Genomic DNA, 25,705 nt, shown 5'->3' with positions numbered 1-25,705 from the left:
AGGCAGGAAAATACCGGCTGAATTTTAACACCCCCAAAAAAACGGGTGGGGCAGGGGTCGGGTCAGAAGTTAATATTTTTAAAATCTGAAACCCAACCCCCAACCCACCCACTTCCGGGTTTAACGGAGACGAGATATGGGCAGGCAGCCGACCCGCTCCCAGGAGGTGGGTTAGAACATAAAAACAAACAAAATAAGAGCAGGAGTAGGCCATACGGCCCCCCATAGCCTGTCAATAAGATCATGGCTGATCATCGACCTCAACTCCACTTTTCCGCCCAATCTTCATAACCCTTGATTCCCCATGAGTCCAAAAAATCTATCTATCGGGTTGACGGTTTAAATATTTTAATGAGGCTGGTAGCCTCTAATTTAACCTGCTTTGCAGATTTATCTAGCCAGCCGGCCGGGTTTCTGAGGCCTCGGGAAGCCCGGCAGCTAAAGGGGGGGCGAGGGAAGCTTCGGCGAGAAGGAAAGTGCCTTTCCAGCACTGCTTGTGGGCCAGCAGGAGCAGGAGTGCTTCCCACGGTCCCCCCAAGCTCACCCCGCCCCATCAGACACCCCTCCATACAAAGACCCCCAGGGTCGGGGATCAGAACCTCCTGGGATTGTGAATTGCCCCCGCCCCGGGATCAGACCCTCCTCCGCCCACCCCCCCCTGGAGTTGGTGATTGGACCCCCTGGGATCGGAACCCCTCCAGGGTCGGGGATCAGACCTACCTGCTCCTGCAGCCTCCTCCAGAGTGGAGTGCTCCCCACCCAACTGGAAGACAGGCCTGTCAATCCGGGCGTTCTCCGGGTGGAGAACTTGTCAAGGAGAAAAGACGCACCATGTGTGTGATGAAATATTCCATTCATCACTGCCTGTGACTGGTTGGTTTCAGGTTTCCCCTCACCATTGTATTGCCTGTGACTGTGGTTGGTTTCAGGTTTCTCCTCACCATTGTATTGTATATTGGAATGTATGGAATGTGTTGTGTGTAGGGCTCCGCCCATACCTGGCCTCTATGTAAGCCAGCTCAGTCTGGCCTCATATCCAGTACTGCAGAGCTCCAGATGGAAGATACCTCTCTCCACTGCGTGTTATCTTCTAAGTTAATAAAAGCCTTGTTTTGTTCCGCTAACATCGAGTCTCGGGATTATTGAGGCACATCAATGTGGACCACAGCATGCGGGGAAATACCATCCGAAACTCTACCCCCCCCCCCCCACCATCTACGCAACCCACCCTGTTAATATCCAGGCCTACATATCTGCAACCAATATAAGAAAAAAAATTGCATTTATATAGCGCCTTTTACAACCTCAAGATGTCCCAAAGTGCTTTACAGCCAATGAAGTACTTCTGAAGTGAAGTCACTGATGTAATGTAGGAAACCAATTTGTACGCAGCAAGCTCCCACAAACAGCAGTGAGATCCTGACCAGGTCATCTGCTTTACTGATGTTGGTTGAGGGGTCCATATTGGCCAGGATACTGGGGAGGACTCCCCTGTTCTTCTTTGAAGTGGGATTATGAACCCACAACATCCTGATTCAGAGGCGACTTTGCTACCATTGAGCCAAGGCTGACACTCCTCTAATAGTGCTCTCCTAGGAACTGCTCTTAATTCCATTGCCAGTCTAACTGTAGCATCAATCCTTCCCAAACTCTGATATGAGATGAGGAGAATGTTTTTTCCCGCAGCCAGTTGTTGTGATCTGGAATGCACTGCGTGAAATAGTAACTTTCAAAAGGGAACTGGGTAAATAGTTGAAATGGAAAAATGCAAGGGTACGGGGAAAGAACAGGGGAGTGGGACTAATTGAATAGCTCTTTCAAGGAGCTGGCACAGGAATGATAGGCTGAATGGCTTCCTTCTGTAATAAAAACAGAAAATGCTGGAAATACTCAGCAGGTCAGGCAGCATTTGTGGAGAGAGAAACCGAGTTAACGTTTCAGGTCGATGACCTTTCGTCAGAACTGGAAAAAGCTGGAGATGGAACAGGTTTTTCAGCAAGTGCAGGAGCAGGAAAAGGGGGGAGGGGAGGAAAGAACAAAAGGGAAGGTCTGGGATAGGATGGAAGGCAGGAGAGATGAAGAGACAAAAGGAGATGGTAATGGGACAAGTTAGGCAGAATGAAAGACAGCTGCCATGTGAGAGAAAAAAAATAGGGGCAGAGATTATGGTGAGAAATTGTTGAACTTGATGTTGGGTCCGGAAGGCTGTAAAGTGCCTAATAGAAAGATAAGGTGCTGTTCTTCGAGCTTACGTTGAACTTCACTGGTGCAGTGTAAGAGGCCGAGGACAGAGAGGTCTGAGTGGGAGTGGAGCAGAGAATTAAAGTGACAGGCGACCGGAAACTCAGGATCACCCTTACGGACTGAGGCCCTTACAGCTACCTTCTGTGCTGTCTGATTCTATGATATATAAAGGGAGGCAAGCAGTACACCCCTTTTGATGGCTGCTACACCCCAAATGCAGCAGCAAACATTCCCAAGGCTGTTCTCTGCCTTTTGCACCGATGCAGCTGGGTATCAGAACAACACAGCAGTTCCTACGAAGTTCCTGAAACAGGAGTTCGGTTCCTGAAGCCATGAGCTCAGCCAGCGGGATGGCCTGGTGGAGTCATTCGGACCCGCAAGGATTTCACCCTGAAAATTCGCTCCTCTGCCTGACCTCCCGTCTTCCTCACTTGCATGTGTCGCAGATGGTGCTGTGCATTGGAAGAGCAAAATGCAATGTGGAGGGGTGCGTCAGAAAACATATGTGGTCTTGCCCTGTTGCAGGCATAGTATGTGTCTACGTAATCCATTGGTGACCATCTGTTTCTTGTGAAATATGCAGCAGACTTATGTGGCTGACATTTAACGAGATGTAGTAGAGGGATGGATTGCTGTAATGAGAAGAATATGCAGGTGAATGGATGGGAAATGAGGTTGGTATTTAAACAACAACAACTTGTATTTATACAGCGCATTTAGTGTAATAAAACAACCCAAGGCACTTCGCAGCAGCGTTATAAAACATCATTTGACACCAAGCCACATAAGGAGATATTAGGGCAGATGAGCTAGGTTTTAAGAAGTGTCTTAAAGGAGGAAAGGGAGGTAGAGAGGTTTAGGGAGGGAATTTCAGAGCTTAGGGCCTAGGCAGCTGAAGGCACGGCCGCCAATGGTGGAGTGAGAACCAACATTGTCCAGTATCACAAGGGCAAAAAAGGTTCCAAAGTTTTTATTTTTAAGGAGAACTCCCTCTGCTAAAAATAATTAAATCAAAACTTAAATCATGCACAAATAATTGACACAGACCTTTCCTTCACAGATTTTTCAATAAATTTATAGGAATGATATCGCAACTGTTAATTCTTCAGTGTGAATGTCACCCAGCATTAGTCATATAGACTATTGGGGTCTCTACTATAATCCACCACTGGCAAAGAAACAAACCCACAATCTAAAATGTGAGTATGTAGTCTAGCAGATACCAAGAAGGGGATGTCAAGCCTGCAATCTGATCTGTAGTTTCAGATACTGATTATAAAACACTCAAGCTACACTGTTGTTGCTTATGATGACATTTGAATACCTCAATTGGATTAAAGTTGGAAAATCGCTTGTAGTTTCTAGATTCAATATTTTTGCTTCCTACCTTGTCTATGTATGCAATGGCCTTTGAACTCCCTGAAAGTCTTGCATTTCTATAGCGCCTTTTACGATCCCGGGACGTCCCAAGGTGCTTTACAGTCAATGAAGTGTTTTTTAAAATTCATTCACGGGATCTGGGCATCGCTGGCAAGGCCAGCGTTTATTGCTCATCCCTAATTGCCCTTGAGAAGGTGGTGGTGAGCCGCCGCCTTGAACCGCTGCTGTCTGTGTGGTGAAGGTACATCCACAGTGCTGTTAAGTAGGGTGTTCCAGGATTTTAACCAAGCACCAATGAAGGAACAGCTGATATATTTAACAGTCAGGATGGTGTGTGACTTGGAGGGGAACATGGAGGTGGTGGTGTTCCCATGCGCCTGCTGCCCTTGTCCTTCTAGGTGGTAGAGGTCGCGGGTTTGGGAGGTCACTGGTTTGGGAGGTGCTGTTGTAGAAGCCTTGGCGAGGTGGTGGTATTCCCATGTGGCTGCTGTGTAGTCGCTGTGGTACTGTAGGAAACTCGCGTCTTGCCGTCTACATTGCCTTCCTCACCTGAAGGCTGCCATGTAGATAGCAAGCAGTGTGTTGCACGGCTGTACCACAGTACAGGTTTTCAGGTGATATGTAAATAGTGCAAAAACAATTTAATTGCACTACCCACACACTGCTTTCAATATGCACACAGATAATGCTTATTTATCAGTGTAACGTCCGTGTGTAATTGAGACACGGACTGCAGAAGTTGGTTATAACAGGTGTTTACTGAATGGAGACAAAACTGGAACTACTATACAAAGTTACTACACAGGCTTATATACAGGGGTGGTCACTACTGGTACTGCAGTATACAGGGGCTGCAGAATATAGTTCCTTCTTCAAGGTACATACACTACAATTCCTCCCCTTTTAGCTAAACAGTACATAACATTTGATTAATAATTAAATAACATATTTACAATTACAGTTGCTATATACATTAGCTGAAGTTAAGCAATTATAAATTCAGTCTTTGAGGAGGCTTCCTGATTCTGTCCGGATAACGCCTCTTTGGGGTATCCGGTTCTTCTGGCAAAGTTGATTCGGGATCAACGTCGTTGTTTGGTTCGTCTGCTTCCAATATCACCGATTCTGAGGTAGATGCAATTGGTACTTCGGTTTCATCACCAGGTGTATAGGATCGTGGTGTAGATTTGACGTTTTCCAGTGACTCTAGAATCTGGTCAGCATGGCGTCTTACAATGCTCTCTCCAACGTCCACGGTATACATTAGAGGTCCTTGCCGTGTGCAGATCGTTCCTGGCTGCCATTTATCTGTGCGGTAGTCCCGGGCCAAAACTGGTTGACCTATCTTAAAACTCCGGGTTGGCCTTTCATTCATAGTCTGAAACTGCCTGTTCTCCACATCTCTTCTGATGTTTGGCTTAACCAAATCCAAGCGGCATCTTAGTCTTCGATTGAAGAACATCATGGCTGGAGTTTGGTTGGTAACCGCGTGTGTCGCATTCCGGTAGGCAAACAAGAAGTTATCCACCTTGTGTTGTAGGGGTATGTCTTCATTACACATTGCCTTGATAGCCTTCTTGAATGTTTGAACGAACCTCTGGGCCAATCCATTGGTGGCTGGATGATATGGGGCGGATGTGTAATGCTTAACACCATTGTTCTTTAAGAACCTCTGGAACTCTTCAGACACAAACTGTGGTCCATTGTCGGAGCAAATCTGTTCAGGCAGCCCATTTCTGGCGAATATGGTTCGCAAGACTGTGATAGTTTTTTCTGTGGTGGTTGAGGACATTTTTATTACCTCTGGCCACTTTGAATGTGCATCCACCGCAATTAAAAACATCGAGTCCATAAATGGACCAGCAAAATCAATGTGCACCCTTTGCCATGGAGATGAGGGCCACTCCCATGGATGTGGAGGGGCTTGTGGTGGGGCGTTTTGGACCTTCTGGCATCCTGTACAGCTCTTGGTCATCTCTTCGATTTCTCTATTGATTCCCGGCCACCACACAAACGCTCTGGCTAAGTTCTTCATTTTTACCCCTCCCAGATGACCCTCGTGAAGCTCATTGAGCACTGTATCCTTCAATTTGGGTGGAATTACTACTCTGGATCCACACATCAAGGTTCCTCGGCACACTGACAGCTGTTCTCTTCTCGGCGAGAATGCTGGCAACAGTGGTTCGCCATGTGCTGGCCATCCCTTCACCGTTAAATCATAGACCCTGGAGAGTGTCGGGTCATTTCGTGTTTCCTTTTCTATGTTTGCATTCGTCACAGGTAGACATTCGACTATGGTCGAGTGGAATATCTCCACAGGATCCACTGCAGGTGCTTCTTCCACCGTCGGCAACGGTAGGCGTGACAATCCATCAGCATTCCCATGCTGTTTAGTTCCTTTGTACTCGATGTCATATTGGTGTGCCCCTAGGAAAAGGGACCACCTCTGTAACCGTTGTGCTGTCATTATCGGGACGCCCTTCTTAGGGTTGAAAATGGAGACAAGAGGTTGATGATCAGTTAGTAGAGTAAATTTCTGTCCATGCAGGTAGTGATTGAACTTCTTCACCCCCCACACCAGGCTGAGGGCCTCTGTCAATCTGGGCGTAGTTACGCTCGGCTGCAGTTAACGAGCGTGACGCAAAAGCTATCGGCCTCTCTGAACCATCAAGGGATTTATGTGACAGTACCGCTCCAACGCCGTAAGGAGACGCATCACACGCCAGTCTTATCGGCAGTGATGGGTTGTAGTGAGCCAATACTTCTCTTGAAGTGATCAGGCCTTTACATTTCTGAAAGGCCTGCTTACATTCATCGCTCCATTTCCATGCTACTCCAGTTTGTAGCAGGGCGTTCAGTGGGTGTAGAATTGTGGACAAATTCGGCAAAAACTTATGGTAGTAATTCACCAATCTGAGGAATGACCTCAGTTGCGACACATTTTCAGGCGCTGGCGCCTTAACTACCGCTTCAATTTTGTCAGGGGACTTATGTAACCCCTCTTCATCAATCACATGGCCACAATACGATATTTGTTTCTTAAAAAACTCGCACTTGGGGCGATTGGCTCGTAGCCCATGTTCTCTTAGTCTAGTGAGCACCTGCTCTAGGTTGGCAAGGTGGTCACTGTTATTTTCACCCGTCACTAGGATGTCGTCCAAGTAACACCTGAGTCCCCGGAATCCCTTGCAGGACTTGTTCCATCGCTCTTTGCCATATAGCCGGAGCTGATGCAACTCTGAATACCAGTCGATTATACTGGTAAAGACCTTTGAGTGTTTATGCTGCCAATGCCGCTCTCCGCGGTCCCCGTGGCAAACTGTAGCTCCTCGCGGCTTTCTGCGCTTCTAATTTCTTTTATTTTAATTACTGTTCCCGTCGTCAGAGCAGACCCTATGGGACACTTTCCTCCCTCTTCTCGGGTCTGTACGCTGCCCAGCTTCGTAGCACCGGCCGTGCCCTGTGTGCTCCACCCTCTCTCTCTCTCTCTCTCTCTCCTCTTCCCGACAACGCTGTTCGGCCCCGTTGAAAAGCCACCCGATCGAGCTCTAGCCCGCCGCAGCCCAGGAAGGATCAGTGTACTACCTGCCACCAGCCCGATTAGCTGGAACACCATAGACTGGATAACCAAGCCCAGCTCTCGACAGCCTCTCCTGCAAATCTTCGAATCAGAGGGCGGTTGCCCACGGTCGACGCCTGTTTCTTCAGGGGTTTTTTTTCTCTTTGGATTTCTTCCTTCTGGCCTCGACCTCTAACAACTTCGCTTCAGGGATGGATCCCCGTGAGGTGGTGCAGAACTGTAGGTAAGTTCGGATCTGTTCGTCGCCAGTGTAACATCCGTGTGTAATTGAGACACGGACTGCAGAGGTTGGTTATAACGGGTGTTTACTGAATGGAGACAAAACTGGAACTACTATACAAAGTTACTACACAGGCTTATATACAGGGGTGGTCACTACTAGTACTGCAGTATACAGGGGCTGCAGAATATAGTTCCTTCTTCAAGGTACATACACTACAATTAGCAACTGCTTTTTAGCCTGGGTTTTACTGGCAGCCCCCTCTTTCCCCCACCCCCCCCAGCACCCGCCAATACCCCCCACATTTGCCAGCCGATGGTGCAGCCCGTCATCTTATAGACCCAGACCGCGCTCTGGGGCTTGTCATTTTGTGCAGGCGCAGGCTGGCTAAGCCAAGTGTGGCCAGAGTGCACAAGTGATGTTCTGGCCGGAGCAGTGCCTTTCCTGCCCTGTCAGCAGTCAGGGAGGCCCTGGATGAAAACCAACGGGCCCCCTGGCCGACTGGTCTTAGTGCCACCAGCTGCACGAGACCCAAGCTACAGGGGCTTGCAACGGAAGAACAATAAGAAAAGAAAGAATAACGCATTTCTGTAGTGCCTTTCATGACCTCAGGCTGTCCCAAAGCGCTTTACAGTCAATGAAGTGAATGCTGTCTGTCTGTCTTTTTCACAAACAGCAATGAGACAAGTGGCCAGTTGATCTGTTTTGGTGGTGTTGGCCAGAATTCTGGAAGAACTCCTATACTCTTCGTTACAAAGTGCCATGTGGCATAGTTTACAACCACAGAGGCAGACGGGACCTCTGGTTAATGTCTCATCTGATAAATGGCACTTTTGACAGTGCAGACTCCTTCAATACTGCAATAAAGTGTCAGCCTAGATTATGTGCTCAAATCCTGCAATGAGGCTTCAACTCACGACCTTCTGTTCCAGAGGTGAGAGTGATGGCAGTACAATCTCAATAAGGAAGCAGGGGTAGATAACCAATGGGATTTAGGGGAACAGGTACACTAGTCACTCAAAGCTCGCTTACAGGAGTATAAAGGTATGAAATACAAAAGCTAAGCAAGTACTACTGCCATTTCGCAGAGTGCTGCTCAGACCCTATTGGAATCGCTGTGTTCAGTTTGAACGGCCCATTTTACGAAGAAAATCCAGTGACGATTCACAAAGGTGATCCTGGGAAGAAGTGCCTGAGCTACGGTGGAAGGCTGGGTAAACTTGGTTCAAGCCTTTGGAGCTCAGAGGGTTCAGGGGTGATTTGAACGAGTTCAACATAATGAAGGGAATGGACAGGGTTGATGGGGAATAACTCTTACCTCTGGTAGGGGAATGAAGAAACACTGAGACAGCGCCTTAGGCTTTGAACTAAGGCAGGTAAAAGCACATCCAGAAGAAATTCCTTTTCAGACGGACTTGTGCGAAAGTGGAATAATTTACTCCATAAGACCTTCTATGCAGAATCAATTGAGGTGTTTAACGGGGTGAGCCTGTGGAATTCTCTACAGCAGAAGGCTGTGGAGGCCAAGTCACTAAATATATTTAAGAAGGAGATAGATAGATTTCTAGACACAAAAGGCATCAAGGGGTATGGGGAGAGGGGGAATATGGTATTGAGATAGAGGATCAGCCATGATCATATTGAATGGTGGAGCAGACTCGAAGAGCCAAATGGCCTACTCCTGCTCCTATTTTTCTGTGTTTCTATGGGTGATATGTAGGTCCTTAATGGGAAGTAAAGGTATTAAAGCATCTGGAGAAAGGGTGTGGAATTAGAATAGAAAAGATAGGGCATGGCTAACAAAAAGTTTAGCAGGCTGAATAGCTAAAAAGCTTACTCTTGTTCCTATAGTATGTCCTCCTGACAACTGAGCAGAAATTTTGGTCTCTGATATGAACAAAATGCAAGTTAATGCCTTTGTAGGAATTTTTTTTGCCTGCTATTTAAACAATGGACAGGTGAAATCCATACACATTGTTACTAATGCTGGCTAGTGAGATTCCAACCCTAACGTAACTGAACCCAAATCATACAACAGCCTCCCTCCTGCACCACTGAGATCTTTTCCCACACCAGCCACCCTTGTGGCCTCTCTCTGGGAGGGTTTATCTTACAGTATCACAGCACCGCGCCCCGCCCCCTCTCCCCCCCCCTTATGTGTCAGCCATGGCTCAGTGGGTAGCACTCTCGCCTCTGGGTCAGAAGGTTGTAGGTTCGAGTCCCACTTTAGCACAAAAACTTTGAGCACAAAAATCTAGGCTGACACTGCAGTGCAGTACTCAGGGAGCGCTGCACTGTCGGAGGTGCAGTCTTTCAGATGAGACGTTAAACCGAGGCCCCGCCTGCTTTCTCAATTGGATGTAAAAGATCCCATGGCACTATTTCGAAGAAGAGCAGGGGAGATATCCCCGGTGTCCTGGCCAATATTTATCCCTCAATCAACATCACTGAAACAGATTATCTGGTCATTATCACATTGCTGTTTGTGGGAGCTTGCTGTGTGCAAATTGGCTGCTGCATTTCCCACATTACAACAGTGACTACACTTCAAAAAGAACTTCATTGGCTGTAAAGCACTTTGGGATGTCTGGCGGAGACAGGTGATGTTACGGAGGTGGAAATAGGTGGTCTTAGTTATGCCACAGATGTCGGACAAGCTGTCTATCAACTTGGAGACCGTGGAGGGGGCGAGAGAAGTGGTGGTGAGGTAGAGCTGAGTGTCGTCGGCATACATGTGGAAACTGATGCTGTGTTTTCGGATGATGTCGCCAGGGGGCAGCGTGTAGATGAGAAATAGGAGGGGTCCAAGGATCGATCCTCGGGGGACACCAGAGGTAACGATGCGGGAGTGGGAAGAGAAGCCGTTGCAGGTGATGGCGCCATGGGATTGTTTATGTCCACCTGTGAGGGCAGACGGTGCCTTGGTTTAATGCCTCTCCCGAAAGATGGCACCTCTGAGCGTGCAGCACTCCCTCAGTACTGCACTGGAGTGCCAGTAAAAAAAATTCTAAAATTGTACTTCTGAAATTCTAGCGCGATATTACCAAGAATGGCAGAGACCTGTATTTCCCTTGTACAAACTGCCCACAACAAAAACAACAGTCACAGTACTTTGAAGAAGCTCATTGTACGGGAAGTGCTTGGAATGTCTGAGACATGTGATAAGGCTCCACCTAAATGCATCCTGTCCTTCACGAGCCTGCCCAGTAGACAAGTATGTTAAGTCTGTGTGTTATAATGCGAATTACTACACAGACCACAAGAGTAAACTTTAACAGGTCTTTACTGGTTGAAGGTCAGGGCGGAACTGCCCAATAAATCAATACACAGCACTTATATACCGGTGTGGTCACCACCGGTATTACAGTATACAACAGCCAAGATAAAGTAGTGCAACCCTTAAAATAGTTCTCTTAAAGGTGGAACGGTTACATACACTACAATCCTCCCTTTTTAGGTTAACAGTATATATTCCCATTAAACATAACATATATACACAACTTAATGTAAAAACAGTTCACAGATTCAGTCTCTCTGGAGGCTTCCTGACTCGGTCCGGATAACGCCTCGGTGGTGTAGTAGGTTCTTTTGGCAAGGTCGATTCGGCTTGAATGTCAGTGTCGGGTTCATCTGGTTCCAGTATCACCGGATCGGAGGTAGATGCTATGGGTATCTCTGCTTCATCATTTGGCGTATAGAGTTGTGGTGTAGGTTGTCCCTTTTCGGATGACGCTATGATCTGGTCAGCATGGCGCCTTATTATGCTTTCACCAATGTCCACGGTATACATCAGCGGTCCTAGTCGTGTGCAAATAGTTCCAGGCTGCCATTTCTCGGTACGGTAGTCCCGGGCCAAAACTTGTTGACCTATCTGGAAGGTTCTAGTTGGCCTTTCATTCATGCCTTGAAATTGCCGGTTCTCTACGTCCCTTCTGATGTTTGGCTTGATCAAATCCAGCCGACATCTTAGTCTTCTATTGAAAAACATCATGGCGGGAGTTTGGTTTGTGACCGCATGTGTTGCATTCCTGTATGCCAACAAGAAGTTATCTACCTTATGTTGTAGATTTATGTCTTCATTACCCATGGCCTTTATGGCCTTCTTGAAGGTCTGGACAAACCTTTCAGCTAATCCATTGGTGGCGGGATGGTATGGGGCGGACGTGTAGTGCTTAACCCCATTGTTTTTTAAGAACTTCCTGAATTCTTCGGACACAAATTGCGGTCCATTATCAGAACAGATGTGTTCCGGCAGCCCATTCCTGGCAAATATGGTCCTTAATACTGTGATGGTTTTTTCCGTGGTGGTGGAGGACATCTTTATTACCTCCGGCCACTTGGAGTGTGCATCCACCGCGATTAAGAACATTGAGTCCATAAATGGACCAGCAAAGTCGATATGTATCCTTTGCCATGGAGATGAGGGCCACTCCCATGGATGCAAAGGAGCTTGTGGTGCGGTGTTTTGGACCTTCTGGCATCCTAAACAGCTCTTGGTCATTTCTTCGATGTCTCCATCGATACCTGGCCACCACACGAATGCTCTGGCTAGGTTCTTCATTTTCACTCCACCCAGATGCCCCTCGTGAAGCTCCTTTAGCACTTTTTGCTGGAGTTTGGGTGGAATCACCACTCTGGATCCACACATCAAAGTTCCTCGGCACACTGACAGCTGTTCTCTTCTTTGCGAAAATGCTGGCAACAGTGGTTCGCCATGTGCTGGCCATCCCTTCACCGTTAAATCGTAGACTCGTGAGAGAGTCAGGTCATTTCTTGTTTCCTTTTCGATCGTAGAATTTGTTACTGGTAGACATTCCACTATGGTTGAGTGGAACATCTCCACTGGGTCCACTGTAGGCGCCTCTTCTACCGTTGGCAACGGTAGGCATGATAAACCATCAGCATTCCCATGCTGTTTTGATCCCTTGTATTCTATGTCATATTGGTGTGCCCCTAGGAAAAGGGACCACCTCTGTAGCCTTTGCGCTGTCATAATGGAAACGGCCTTTTTAGGGTTGAATATGGATACCAACGGCTGGTGGTCTGTCAGCAGCGTAAACTTCTGGCCCTGCAGGTAATGATTAAACTTCTTTACTCCCCACACCAGGCTGAGAGCCTCCCTATCTATCTGAGCATAGTTGCGCTCAGCGGAGGTCAATGATCTGGATGCAAATGCGACTGGCCTTTCCGAGCCATTTGGCAACTTGTGTGAGAGTACTGCTCCAATACCATAAGGAGAAGCATCACAAGCTAAACGAATAGGTAGCATTGGGTTGAAGTGAGCCAACACTTCCTCTGAGGTGATCAATGTCTTGCTTTTGCGAAAAGCCTTCTTACAGTCCTCGCTCCACTTCCATGGTACTTCTTTCTGCAAAAGAGCATTCAGCGGGTGCAGCACCGTGGATAGATTTGGCAGAAACTTATGGTAATAGTTAATCAACCCTAGGAACGACCTCAACTGGGATACATTTTCCGGAGCGGGAGCCTTCACAACAGCTTCGATCTTGTCAGGTGACTTGTGCAGCCCCTCCTGGTCAATGACATGACCACAGTACGAGATCCGTTTCTGAAAGAACTCACATTTCTGGCGATTAGCTCGAAGGCCATATTCCTTCAACCTGGTGAGCACCAGTTTCAAGTTTGCAAGGTGTTCCTCATCGTCCTCTCCCGTAATCAGGATATCGTCCAAGTAACATTGAGTGTTTGGAATTCCCTGTAATACCTGCTCCATGGCCCTCTGCCAAATTGCTGGAGCCGAAGCCACTCCAAAAACCAGTCTATTATATCGATACAATCCTCTGTACGTGTTGATTGTGAGATACTGGCGCGACTCTTCCTCAACTTCCATCTGTAAGTATGCTTGCGCCAGGTCTATCTTGGTGAAGTGTTTCCCGCCAGACAATGAAGCAAAGATATCCTCAATCCGCGGAAGCAGATATTGCACCGTGTGAAGCACCGGATTAACTGTGATCTTGAAGTCTCCACAGATGCGGACCTTCCCCGGTTCCCCTGGCTTGTTACTCGATGAACGCTTCATGACGGGAACAATGGGCGTGGCCCACTCACTCCAGTCCACCTTAGACAGTACTCCCGAACGTTCTAGCCCTTCCAGCTCAGCTTCCACAGCAGGTCGTATCGCATAAGGTACCGGTCTGGCTTTGAAAAATTTTGGGTTTGCATGTTCTGCAATCTTGATTTTTGCCTTAATTCCTCTTGGTGTTCCCAGTCCCTGTTGGAACACCTCTTTAGCCTCATCCAATATTCTGGACAATCGTTCAGGTTTGACATCTTTTTTTCCGGAATCTACCATTATTGCGTTTAGGGAGTGCCAGTCCATATTTATTTTCCTGATCCACTCCCGTCCCAGAAGTGGTGGACCTCCCTCAGGTAGTACATATAAGTCCATTCCTTGGTGTTCTTTGCCCTTGTGTATCACCTTGACTTTTATCTTTCCGATGGGGTATATTTTTTGCCCCGTGTATGTCTGTAATACTATCTCCGTATCCCGTAGGGGAATATGTTTGAATAACTTTTTGTAATCTTGCTTATTCATGACCGTCAACGCCGATCCGGTGTCCAATTCCATCTTCACTTGGACTCCTGCTATCTGCAGTGTGACCCAGATAGTTTGTCGGTCAGCTTCCTTACTCACGTTGTGAATTCTTAGACTACCCAGTTCCTTGCTGTTGGAGTCTGAATCCGAATTCTGTTCATCCGAACTCTTCTCAGCCACCTTATGTACCTTTCTGCACTTTTCCTGTGGTGACTTTTTGTTGTTGGTCTTCTTCCCTGACCGGCATACTTTAGCTATGTGACCAAGCTTGCCACATTTTCTACATTCCTGGTTTTTAAACCAGCATTGGTTCTTATCGTGTGTTGTCTTCCCACAACGATAACATTTCGTTGTACCCGAAGCCATTTGATCTACGCTGAGTACCGCTGCCTTCAGCTGCATTTCCACGGTGCCTCTCGCTGCGGCTTCATGCGATGCTGCAATAGTGACAGCCTTATCAAGTGTAAGATCATTCTCTTCAAGCAACCGCTTTTGTGTTCCTTCTTTCGACAATCCACACACGAATTTGTCTCTCAGTGCCTCTGTCAGGCTTTCCCCAAACTGACAGTAATTAATTCGCTAGCTTGCGCAGTTCAATTAAATACTCCGCGTTGCTTTCCTCTTTCATTTGCGTTCTCGCATAAAATTTAAATCGTTCCGCTAACATCAGTGGTGTGGGGTTCAAATGATTTCTCAGGACAGCAACAATATTAGCGAAAGCCTGATCCGTCGGTTTAGCTGGTGATAGAAGATGCTTCAATAGCCCGTATGTCTTCGCACCCATTGAGTTTAGTAAGGTTAGTGCTTTATCTTCATCTGATATTTTATTTGCCTTACAATATATCTCTATGCGTTCTACATACGTGGCCCAATCTTCAACATCGGGATCGAAATCGTTGATGTTACCACGCTTGGGCATCCTCGCGATCTTCTTGAGAAACAAAAGAATTATTTATTTTATTTATTTATTTACAAAATGGCGGTTTCCCGCGCTTGTCTTCTTCCCCCACCTCCGAAAATGGCGGCTTCCCACGTTTGCCTTTCTCCCCCGCTGGCTGTAATGGCGATTGCCGATTTGCTGCGTTCGCCCTCCCCCAGCGGTTTTCAAATCGTGCCTCCCAGCCCCTCCTGCAGTCCGGTCCTTTCCCCCCCCCGGCTGCGGCTGAGTTCTCCGCGTTTTTTTTAATTTTCTCCCGCGCCTTACGCTGACCCAGTCGCTGCGCCTCGCGGCCTCGGTAGCTGCCCGGCCTTTTTCACCGGTCGCGGTCGAGCTCTCTCTCGACGCTGTTGCGTCTCCCAGCCCACTTGCAGCCCGGTCTTTCGCACCGGCTGCGTTTACATGCACCGCGGCTCCCGTGCCTTACGCTGCCCCAGTCTCAGCGCCTCTGGCCCCGACTTCTGTCCGGCTCTCTTCCCCGGCCGTGGTCGAGTTCTCCGCCTGTATCCTCCGTTTTTTTATCTTCTCCCCTACTCACAGTCAACGTGGCCGACTTGCTTCTCGTCGCTGATCGGCTCACCCACCACCGTGATAGAAGGGACGATCACTGCCTGTTGCTGATGGAAGGCTTCGTGTCAGAATTCTTCCTCCTTCCTTTGCTCTGCAGACCCGAGTCTTTTCTCGGCAGAATGATGAGGGCGGATGCCTCCTCTCGACGCCCGTTAAACTGCCTTGGATGTATCTCTGCCGCAGGGTAAGATCGTACTCGTCGCCATTGTTAAGTCTGTGTGTTATAATGCGAATTACTACACAGACCACAAGAGTAAACTTTAACAGGTCTTTACTGGTTGAAGGTCAGGGCGGAACTGCCCAATAAATCATTACACAGCACTTATATACCGGTGTGGTCACCACCGGTATTACAGTATACAGCAGCCAAGATAAAGTAGTGCAACCCTTAAAATAGTTCTCTTAAAGGTGGAACGGTTACATACACTACAAAGTAGTTTGTGTTGGCGTGGCAATCCTTGGCTGCCACAGCAGTGGAGATTCCACACCTATTGCTGATCCTTCCGGAACTTGAGCTTATTCAAAGTAGCAGCGCGAGGTCAGGGCCGCGGGAGTGTGGAAGCTGGGTTCAAATGCAGCCCGGGCTGAAGGGGTGGACAGTCTCACTGGTGGCTGTCTGGATCTTGTGCGAATCGCACTCCCAGACACAGCAGGCTGGTGCATGTGGAAAAGCGGTTGAGGCACATTGTTAGTGCAGAAAGAAAGACTTGCATTTCTATAGCGCCTTTCACAACCACTGGATGTCCCAAAGCACTTTACAGCCAATGAAGTACTTTTGGAATGTAGTCACTGTTGTAATGTGAGAAACGCGGCAGCCAATTTGTGCACAGCAAGGTCCCACAAATAGCAATATGATAATGACCAGATATTCTGTTTTAGTGATGTTGATTGAGGGATAAATATTGGCCCCAGGACACCGGGGACAACTCCCCTGCTCTTCTTCGAAATAATGGCCGCCGGATCTTTTATGGGAGCAGACGGTGCCTCGGTTTAACGTCTCACCTGAAAGACGGCACCTCCGACATGTAGCACTCCCTCAGCATTGCACTGGGAGTGTCAGCCTCGTTCTATGTGCTCAAGTCCCTGGAGTGGGACTTTGAACCTGCAACCTTCTGACTCAGTGGCGAGAGTGTGCTGCCCACTGTGAAGACAGTGGTCTCGGTGCTTCGCCTGAGCTGGCTATACCTCCAATGGAAAAGTGTTTCATTGCCCCTCCCTTGCTGGGCAGGAATTTCCTCAGGATGTCCCCGCAATCGGGGAAAAATACCTTTGCCAGGATTTCCCTTGGGGGGTGGGGGGAGGGCACTGTTCCTCTCAATCGGCCGGCGGAATTTTGGTAGAGGATTGGCGGTGTTTACGCGCCTCTCTGGCGTTTTCCCCATACCGATGTTACGGCGTTCGATTGGGAGTAACAACCCCCCTACCCCACCGAGGGAAATCCTGCCTGAGGTATTTATAAAAAAATAAAAAAAAGATAGAACCATAGGAGAGGCCAGCAGCCCTTTATCTGCTGACCTGGGTCACAATGCAAAGCATTTTCTCGGCAGTTCCCCACTCACAATTGGATATTGTCTCCTCTTAAAAATAAATGCCGAACCAGGCAATGAAAGAGACCCAAATGAGCAGAAACTTCCCCCCCCCCCCAAATGCTAACTCCTCTATTCCGTCCGCTGATGCTGTGACTGTTTCCAGTATTTTCTTGTGTGAAAGCAATCCGGGCTTTGATTAAATAGCCTACAGTCGCTGCGACCCTTTTTTTTTGGATAAGCTGATAATTATTTAATTCTGATGATTTTCTTTTCTCAAATGCGGCGATCCGTTGGCTGGCTTGCACCTGCCTCTGAATTGGACTCGAGTGGAAAGCGCTGATTGGAAATGCATGGAAGTGTCCCCGGGTGGATCTGAGGACGATTGGGAAAGAGACACGGCAGCGCTTACAGAGCAGGGCAATGAAGGACTTGTTAGTCATAAATATAGATGAGCATTACCAGTTTCAATTCACCGCAGGGAAGGTGCAGTTGGTGACACATTGACATCAATTTCTCAGTCTTATTAAAAACAAATTTATATTAACAAGTACTGAGAGCTCGCTGCTGGCTCATTGAGTGAAGGCAGTGCGCGGCACGCTGCCACTCACTACAGACCAGAACATAGAAGATAGGAGCAGGAGTAGGCCATTCGGCCCCTCGAGCCTGCTCCGCCATTTAGTGAGATCATGGCTGATCATCGAAATTCAGTACCCTGTCCCTGCTTTCTCCCCATATCCCTTGATCCCTTTAGCCTTAAGAAATATATCCAACTCCTTCTTGAATATATTTAATGAATTGGCCTCAACTGCCTTCTGTGGTAGAGAATTCCACAGGTTCACCACTCTCTGGGTGAAGAAATTCCTCCTCCTCTCTGTCCTAAATGGCTTACCCCTTATCCTTAGACTGTGACCCCCTGGTTCTGGACTCCCCCACCATCGGGAACATCCTTCCTGCATCTAGTCTGTCTAGTCCTGTTAGAATTTTATAAGTTTCGATGAGATCCCCTCTCATTCTTCTAAACTCCAGCGAGTATAAGCCCAATCGACCCAATCTCTCCTCATACATCATTCCTGCCATCCCAGGTATCAGTCTGTTGAATCTTCGCTGCACTCCCTCCATGGCAAGAGCATCCTTCCTCAGATAAGGCGACCAAAACTGCACACAATACTCAAGGTGTGGACTCACCAAGGCCCTGTACAACTGCCGCAAGAACGCCCCAGGTTTGATCCCTGCCCTCTGCTAGGCCTCTGAGCGCCTTGGCAGGGCAGGGGTGGAAATCAGCCAAGGTTCCTACCGCTGTCCGGTGCACCCCCCCCCCCCCTTGCTGGATACTGTGCCGGCAAGCGCACAGATTTGCGTGTGCATACATGTTGTGGATGTGGGCAAGAGCAGGCCCCCGCTCATTTTTGATGCCTGTCACAGGTGAATAGGTTGCTACCACTTGTACGATAGCAAAATACTGCGGATGCTGGAAGTCCGAAATAACAACAGAAAATGCTGGAAAAACTCAGCAGGCCAGGCAACGTCCGTGGAGAGAAAATAGTCAACGTTTCGGGTGAAAACCCTTTGTCAAGACTAAAGAAGCACCGGGAATGAAATAGGTTAAGAGGCCAGGCTGGGAGAGAAAAAAGAAGTGAAGAGACATTAAGAGGTATTCAAAACCAGACGAGATGGTGATAGGACTAGTGGAGGCAAAAGACGGCTCTAGATTAGGTGTGAAATGCACTGGCAGAATGGGAGACAGCTGCCACTTATTGGGGTTTAGAATTCCAAACGGGCGTTGCGGATCAAACATCCGTCGCCCGATTCTATTCGCTATTTGAAATCACGGCCGATTCACCACGTCGGTTTCACGCCTCTGAAATCGACCCCATTGCCTGGCTTCTTACTTGAAGGATTTGCACGGTACCGAGCCTTCCAGACAGCGGGGGGAAGAACACTGAGGGGGGGAAAACAAAATACAATGCTGCTCCGTGCCCCAGTCGAGTTTTAGAACAACCCCGTAATGTTACCAATTGAAATAGGAAGGACGTGAAGACTCTGGAGCAGGTACAGAAATGATTTACTAGAATGGTTCCAGGGATGAGGGATCACAGTTCGAGGATCTGAGGTTGTTGTCCTTGGAGCAGAGAAGGCTAAGAGGAGATTTGACAGAGGTGTTTTAAAACCATGAAGGGTTTAGATAGAGTCAGTAAAGAGAAACTGTTTCCAATGGCCAAAGGGTCGATAACCAGAGGGCACAGATTTAAGGTGATTGGCAAAAGAACCAGAGGCGACACGAGGAAAACTTTTTTACGCAACGAGTGGTTAGGATTTGGAATGCGCTGCCTGATAGGGCGGTGGATACAGAGTCAATAGTAACCTTCAAAAGGGAATTGGATAAATAATTGAAGAAGAAAAATTGCAGGGATCTGGGGAAAGAGCGGGGCAGTGGGACTAACTGGATTGCTCTTCGACAGAGCTGGCACAGACTTGATGGGCCGAATGGCTTCCTTCTGTGCTGTACTATTCTATGAAATCATAATGATCCTTTGAAGATTCTGATTTGAAATCTTCTTCATCGTACAGGGGGTGGGGGGTGCGGAAAAGCCAGCTTATTCTGGGGAAAATCTTCCGAAGCTGTTCACAAAGAAAAACAAGAAATAAGGAGCATGCCTTTTCCATCATTTGACAAAAGCATGACAATCACCCTGAGGGCAGAGTGGGGGGGAAAAAAAAGTTCTACTTTCTTCACTGTGGAAATTGTGCATGACAAGTAAAACAAACAGCAGCACGCAGCGAGAGGCTGGGGTCTGCTGTATCAGCATGTGATGTAAATAGCTCTGAGCGGAGTCTGTCAGGAAGCTGCAATCCAACACTCCGGCACAATCAATCTTTCACTACTCACCAGCTGATGGAATCATTAAAGTGCCTTGCATGAAACACCTGTGTATACAACTTGCAATATTCCCGCAAAGCTCGTTGAGATGTGCGGTTCCACCGGGTCGGAGTCGTTTGGTGCAGTCGTGGGTGTTGGGCGCTCAGCTTCGCCCACTTTATTTGTCCGTTATTTAGCAGGGACGGTAGCGTCAGCCATGGCTCTCTCACCTCTAAGTGAGAAGGATTGTGGGTTCATAGTCCCACTCCAGAGATGTGAGCACCAAATCTAGTCTGACATGCCAGTGCAGTGCTGAGGGAGCTCTGCACTGTCGGAGGTGCCGTCTTTTGCATGAAACGTTAAACCGAGGCCCCGTCTGCGCTCTCAGATGGATGTAAATGATCCCATGGCCACTATTCGAAGAAAAGCAGGAGAATTTTCCCTGGGGTCCCAGTCATTATTTATCCCTCAACCAAGTCACAAAAAATGGATTATATGGCCATTGTGTGCAAAATGGCTGACGCGTTTCCTGCATTACAACCATGACTACACTTCATAAGTACATAAGAAATAGGAGTAGACCATACGGCCCCTCAAGCCTGCTCCGCCATTCAATAAGATCACGGCTGATCATCAAGTCCGCTTTCTCCCCCCCACCCCCCGGATCCCCATATCACTTGATTCCCTCAATGTCCTAAAAATCTATCGATCTCTGTCTTGAATATACTCAACGACTCAGCATCCACAGCCCTTTGGGGCGGAGAATTCCAAAGATTCACAACCCTCTGAGTGAAGAAATTCCTCCTCATCTCAGTCTTAAATGGCCGACCCCTTATCCTGAGACTATGCCCCCTCGTTCTAGATTCTCCAGCCAGGGGAAACAACCTCCCAGCATCTACCCTGTCAATCCCCCTCAATCTTTTTATGTTTCAGTGAGATCACCTCTCATTCTTCTAAATTCCAGAGAGTATAGGTCCAATCTACTCAATCTCTCCTCATCCCAGGAATCGGTCTAGTGAACCTCAAAAGTACTTAATTGCCTGCAAAGCACTTTGAGATGTCCTGAGGTCGTGAAAGGCGCTATATAAATGTAATTTTTACTTTCTATTGGTCTGTTGGGTAAATGTACCACTCAAGTGTCCTAAGCCATAAATACCAGGAAGATCTCGGGTCCCTGTCTGCACTAAGTTAGCTGAACTTCTTCAGGAGTGGCAGACCCTGTGGGGAGGTCACTATAATTGCCCTCAGCACCTTCTAGGCTCGTGAAAATAAGCTTGCGATCCCTGTTGGAAAGTTCATGTCGGTTGAGAATAGGACAGGCTAAACTGTCCAGTCCTCTGCGCTCAAACAGCCCGCTAACACGCACCATCTGGCTCACACATGAAGCTGGCCACTTGGTGGAGGTACTGACACTCAGAGAACTCCAGAAAGGGAGGGAGCAACTCAGATCAGTGAGGAAACTAACGCGGATAAAATGTTTTTCCAAGTAATAGTACAACTTGAGCTTTGGATAATACTGACAAATGACTTGATGTTGTCTTTCTCTCTCAGTTTATGGTACCTCGTGAGTGCCTCAAAACTTACTTTGTCATCTGTAACCCTACCTCTTTGACCAAGCTATTAGTCACCCCTCCTAATAGGCCCTTAGAGTCATAGTCCTAGTTATACAGCACAGTAAGAGGCCCTTCGGCCCATCGTGTCTGCGCCGGCCATCAAGCCCTGTCTATTCTAATCCCATTTTCCAGCACTTGGTCCGGAGCCTTGTATGCTATGGCGTTTCAAGTGCCCATCTAAATGCTTCTTGAATGTTGTGAGGATTCCTGCCTCTACCACCCTTTCAGGCAGTGAGTTCCAGATTCCAACCACCTTCTTTGGCTCGGTGTCAGTTTTTGTCTGAATATGCTTCTGTGAAGCATCTTGGGGCGTTTTCCTACTTTTATGGCGCTATGTAAGTGAAGGTTGTTGTTGCATGAACTATCTCTCTGCACTCACAGTTGCTGCTGTTTCTCATCTCCCCTTGCCCTTACTGACCATGACTTTTGTTTGTCTGCTTGTTTTCCGGCAGCATCGGAAGTGTGTCCACCGTGCGACAATGAAATGAATACAGATATTATTCTGGATCACCTCTGTGCAAGCGAATTCGGTAAGTAGCGTCTGGGTCGGCGTTCTTTTTAATTCTGCCAACTTAATTTCAAGCCATCCTCAAAGTGTCAGCGACGTGTTGGGAAAAACTCTAAAGTGAGTTCAGTTTTGTTTTTGGCGGGTTGGGGCTGGTGGGTGGATTTTGGCATTCTCTACTTTGCCAGCACGTGCGATTCAATGCACATATGTTTCTGGCCGATAAAAGGGAGATTTTCCACTTCAGCACTCCATTGAAGTGGGCAGAAGCCCAGGGGCTGGGGCTGCCCAGTTTCCTGATAATGTGCTCCCGGGCTTTTGCCAGGTGTAAAAAAAAAACAAAAAAACAAAAAAATCTGCTCTTGTATCTGCCTGGGTGCAGCCTGATGGACCTGTCTGGAGAATCTGCGCATCAAACTGCGCCATCTTTGGGAGACGCCACTCGACAGAACCACAGCAGGGCTCCATCTGTCAGGATCTCGGTGTAGCTACTTTTACATTGGGTTTAATGGTGTCAATAGGTCTTGTGCATTGTTGCTAGCAACCTGAAAGCAATGCCTGCAGGATTTGCTCAGGCCAGTGGCCAGGTGTGTTGAGGAGCGTGAGCGAGTGTGTTGGAATTTCAGCCATTTAGCCTTTCCACCTCTGAGAATTCTCTTTGAATGCAAGATCTTAGAGAGCATTGACTGCAGGCATCTTAGGGCATGGCGCACAGTGTTTCACTTTAGCACGCCTCACAGAAGCGTTCCAAAGCATTTCACATACAATTCATTCGTTTGACGTTCAGTTTTTGTGGGTAAATCTGGCAGCCATTTTACACACAGCCAGGTGCCCCACGCAGCAATGAATGACTGACTAGTTTGAGTGGCAATTGAGGAAGAGAATGTGACCAGGACCACAGGAGATCCCCCCTCCTTTTCCTCAGATAGTGCCACTGGATCGTTACCACCCACCTGAACAGGCACTGGGTCCTTGGTTAACGCCTCTGACAGTGCAGCACACCCTCAGCACGGCATTGAAGTGGCAGCCCAGATAATGCGCTCAAGTCCTGAGGCGGGGGACTTTGAGCTCGCAACAGGCTGACCCAGAGGCAAGAGTGCTCGCAACTGAGCTAAGCTGACATACAAACAGAAAATGCTGGGAAACAGGTCAGGCAGCATCTGCGGAGAAAGAGAAACAGTTAACGTTTCAGGTCGATGACCGAGCAAATTACTGAGCGAATGTCCTTCCCTTTGAGAGCAGGCATGGGAAACTAGGAGCACCAAGGGGTTGGCTTTGATTCTGCTAAGCTGAGGCTGGATGAGTTCCATTCATGTTGCTTTCTAGATGAGGGATGGTTCGGGGGTCGGAGAAGAATTTGCTGCTGCAGCAGCTCATGTGTCTGTCTTGAAGGCACCTGGGATTCATGGTTGAATCAAGAGATTTATAGGGGGAAATATTCAGTATCACCCCATTTGGGGCGCCATTATCGGCCGTGCGCAGAGTTTAGTGCCTGGCGCTAATTATTGCCTCCGACGGCAAACTTGGCTTTTATCGCCCCTGGAGGTGATTGGAGCGCTAAATCAGGCGCTGCACACCTGTCTTAAGGCGCAAAGGCCGAGCAGCGAGGCGCTACCTCGGCGTGCTGGTGAAGCAAGGAAGGGCAAATCAAAATAAACCTGCAAAGTGCTGCTCAGTACCCAAACCCCTTCACGCAGCGTTGAATCTCTCCAGAAGTCTCTCTCTCTCTCTCTCTCTCTCTCTCTCTCTCTCTCTCTCAGAATGCGTGGTGCAAAAATGTCACCAACAAAAAAAGGCAGGAAGCGGTCACCTTTATAAATAGCGCTCCCCCAGTCCCCTTCTGACTGCAAAACGCTCCCCTCAACCTGTCGTCGCTAGCGGCAGGCGGTAAGGCAGGGGGCGCCACTCAATATCCAGTCCGGGGCGCTACCGGGGTGTTGCGCACTCTACTGACGTCACGATCTGCCGGCGCAGGAGATCGTGGCGGTAGTGCTTGGCACCGCCGCAAAATGTCTAGTTAATTTCACGAGCGGCGCAAACATCGCCGCGCACGGGCGCTAGTTGCTTTGCGCCCCATTAGCGCCCTCTTAAGGCACTAACGGCAGGTGCTAACCAACTGACTTTCCCCCGTAAGCTCCCCGACGCAGGTGTTCTAAGGTCCCTCCTGTCTGTTGCACTGTCAATTTTCTCTCCTTGTTATTTTCTTTGTGTCTGACGCTGTTGCTGTCTCTTTCTGGTCACCTCCGTTACTCTCTCTCGGCTTCTGCTGCCTCCAGCAAGCTCTAGACAACTGCATCAGTTTCCTTCAGATATTTGCTGTTGCTGTCTTTTCCTCCAGCCAGCTTTCACAATGGGACCAGGCCCTTGGCTCAGTGGAAAGCCATAGGAAGGGGGATTATCCCCTGGCTGGGGGGGTCTAGAACAAGGGGTCACAGTCTCAGGATACGAGGTAAGACATTTAGGACTGAGATGAGGAGAAATTTTGTCACTCGGAGGGTGGTGAACCTATGGAATTCTATGCCACAGAAGGCAGTGGAGGCCAAGTCACAATATATTTAAGAAGGAGATAGATTTACAGAAACAAAAAGCATCAAGGGGTATGGGGAGAGAGCGGGAATATGGTATTGAGATAGAGGATCAGCCATGATCATATTGAATGGCGGAGCAGGCTCAAAGGGCTGAATGGCCGACTGCTGCTCCTATTTTTCTATGTTTCTATAAAAGAGAGAATGGAGCAGTCAGCACGCAGGTGCCTTTGATCCACTTATTGCCCATCACTAATTGCCCTTGAGAAGGCGGTGGTGAGCCGCCGCCTTGAACCGCTGCAGTCCATGTGGTGAAGGTACTCCCAACAGTGCTGTTAGGGAGGGAGTTCCAGGATGTTGACCCGGCGATGATGAAGGAATGGGGATATGTTTCCAAGTCAGGATGGTGTGTGACTTGGAGGGGAACTTTGAGGTGGTGGTGTTCCCATGCGCCTGTTGTCTACTAGGAAGGAATGTGGGGCCAATGTTGTTCATTTTGTGTGCAGATTTGGAGAGAGAAAGATGTACGAATGATTTGAAGATATGATAGAGAAGCTTATCAGTAAGTGTGATTTTTTTTTTAGTGAGTTATTTAATTTTTCATATGTTAAGTTTGTACTTAAGCTACTTTTAATGGGGACATAGTGGGTTCTGTCATGGAAACTGTATCCTGCAGAAATTTTATTTGCTGCTATACACCCTATCATTTACCATGAATATCTTGAAAACTTTAATGAAATCACCCTTAACCTTCTAAATTCCAGGGAATACAACCATAGTTTCTGTAATAACAACAGAAAATGCTGGAAACACTCAGCAGGTCAGGCAGCATCGAGGAGAGAGAAACAGAGTCAATGTTTCGGGTCAAGGACCCTTCGTCAGAACTGGAAAAAAAATTAGAATTCGAGAAGAGAGATTTTTTAGCAGGGGCAGAGAGGAGGGGAGGAAAGAACAAAAGGGAAGGTCTGTGATGGGATGGAAGACAGGAGAGATTGACTGACAAAAGGGATGATGGTGCAAGGCAAAAGGAGATGGTAATGGGACAAGTTAAGAAACAAAAGATGACTCTAGATGAGGTGTGAATGGCGATGGCAGAATCATCAACAGCTACCATGTGAGAAAACCAGGGGGGAAAAAATTATATAAAAATATAGAGGCCGAGGTTATAGTCTGAAATTGTTGAACTCAATGT

At 47.9% G+C, this 25,705-nt stretch overlaps 1 protein-coding gene across 2 annotated transcripts in view; it reads left to right on the top strand.

Annotated features, from left to right (window-relative positions):
• The window catches only part of LOC147097988 (secreted frizzled-related protein 1-like), a 200,668-nt gene that overhangs the window by 11,505 nt on the left and 163,458 nt on the right, over positions 1-25,705 (top strand). Inside the window, exon 2 of one of the 2 annotated variants that reach the window (XM_085971184.1) lies at positions 21,936-22,013. The exons of the other annotated variant lie outside the window; for it this stretch is intronic. Coding sequence (XP_085827310.1) covers positions 21,936-22,013 — 78 coding nt within the window. The remainder of the gene's footprint in view (positions 1-21,935; positions 22,014-25,705) is intronic. 2 annotated transcript variants of the gene reach the window in all.

The sequence above is a fragment of the Somniosus microcephalus genome, chromosome 30, assembly GCF_052327205.1.
Source record: "Somniosus microcephalus isolate GS21.2 chromosome 30, FLI_Smic_1.0, whole genome shotgun sequence".
NCBI classification, from domain to species: Eukaryota; Metazoa; Chordata; class Chondrichthyes; order Squaliformes; family Somniosidae; genus Somniosus; species Somniosus microcephalus.
The sequence above is the reverse complement of the archived record's forward strand: the minus strand, read 5'-3'. Positions and strand labels throughout refer to the sequence as shown.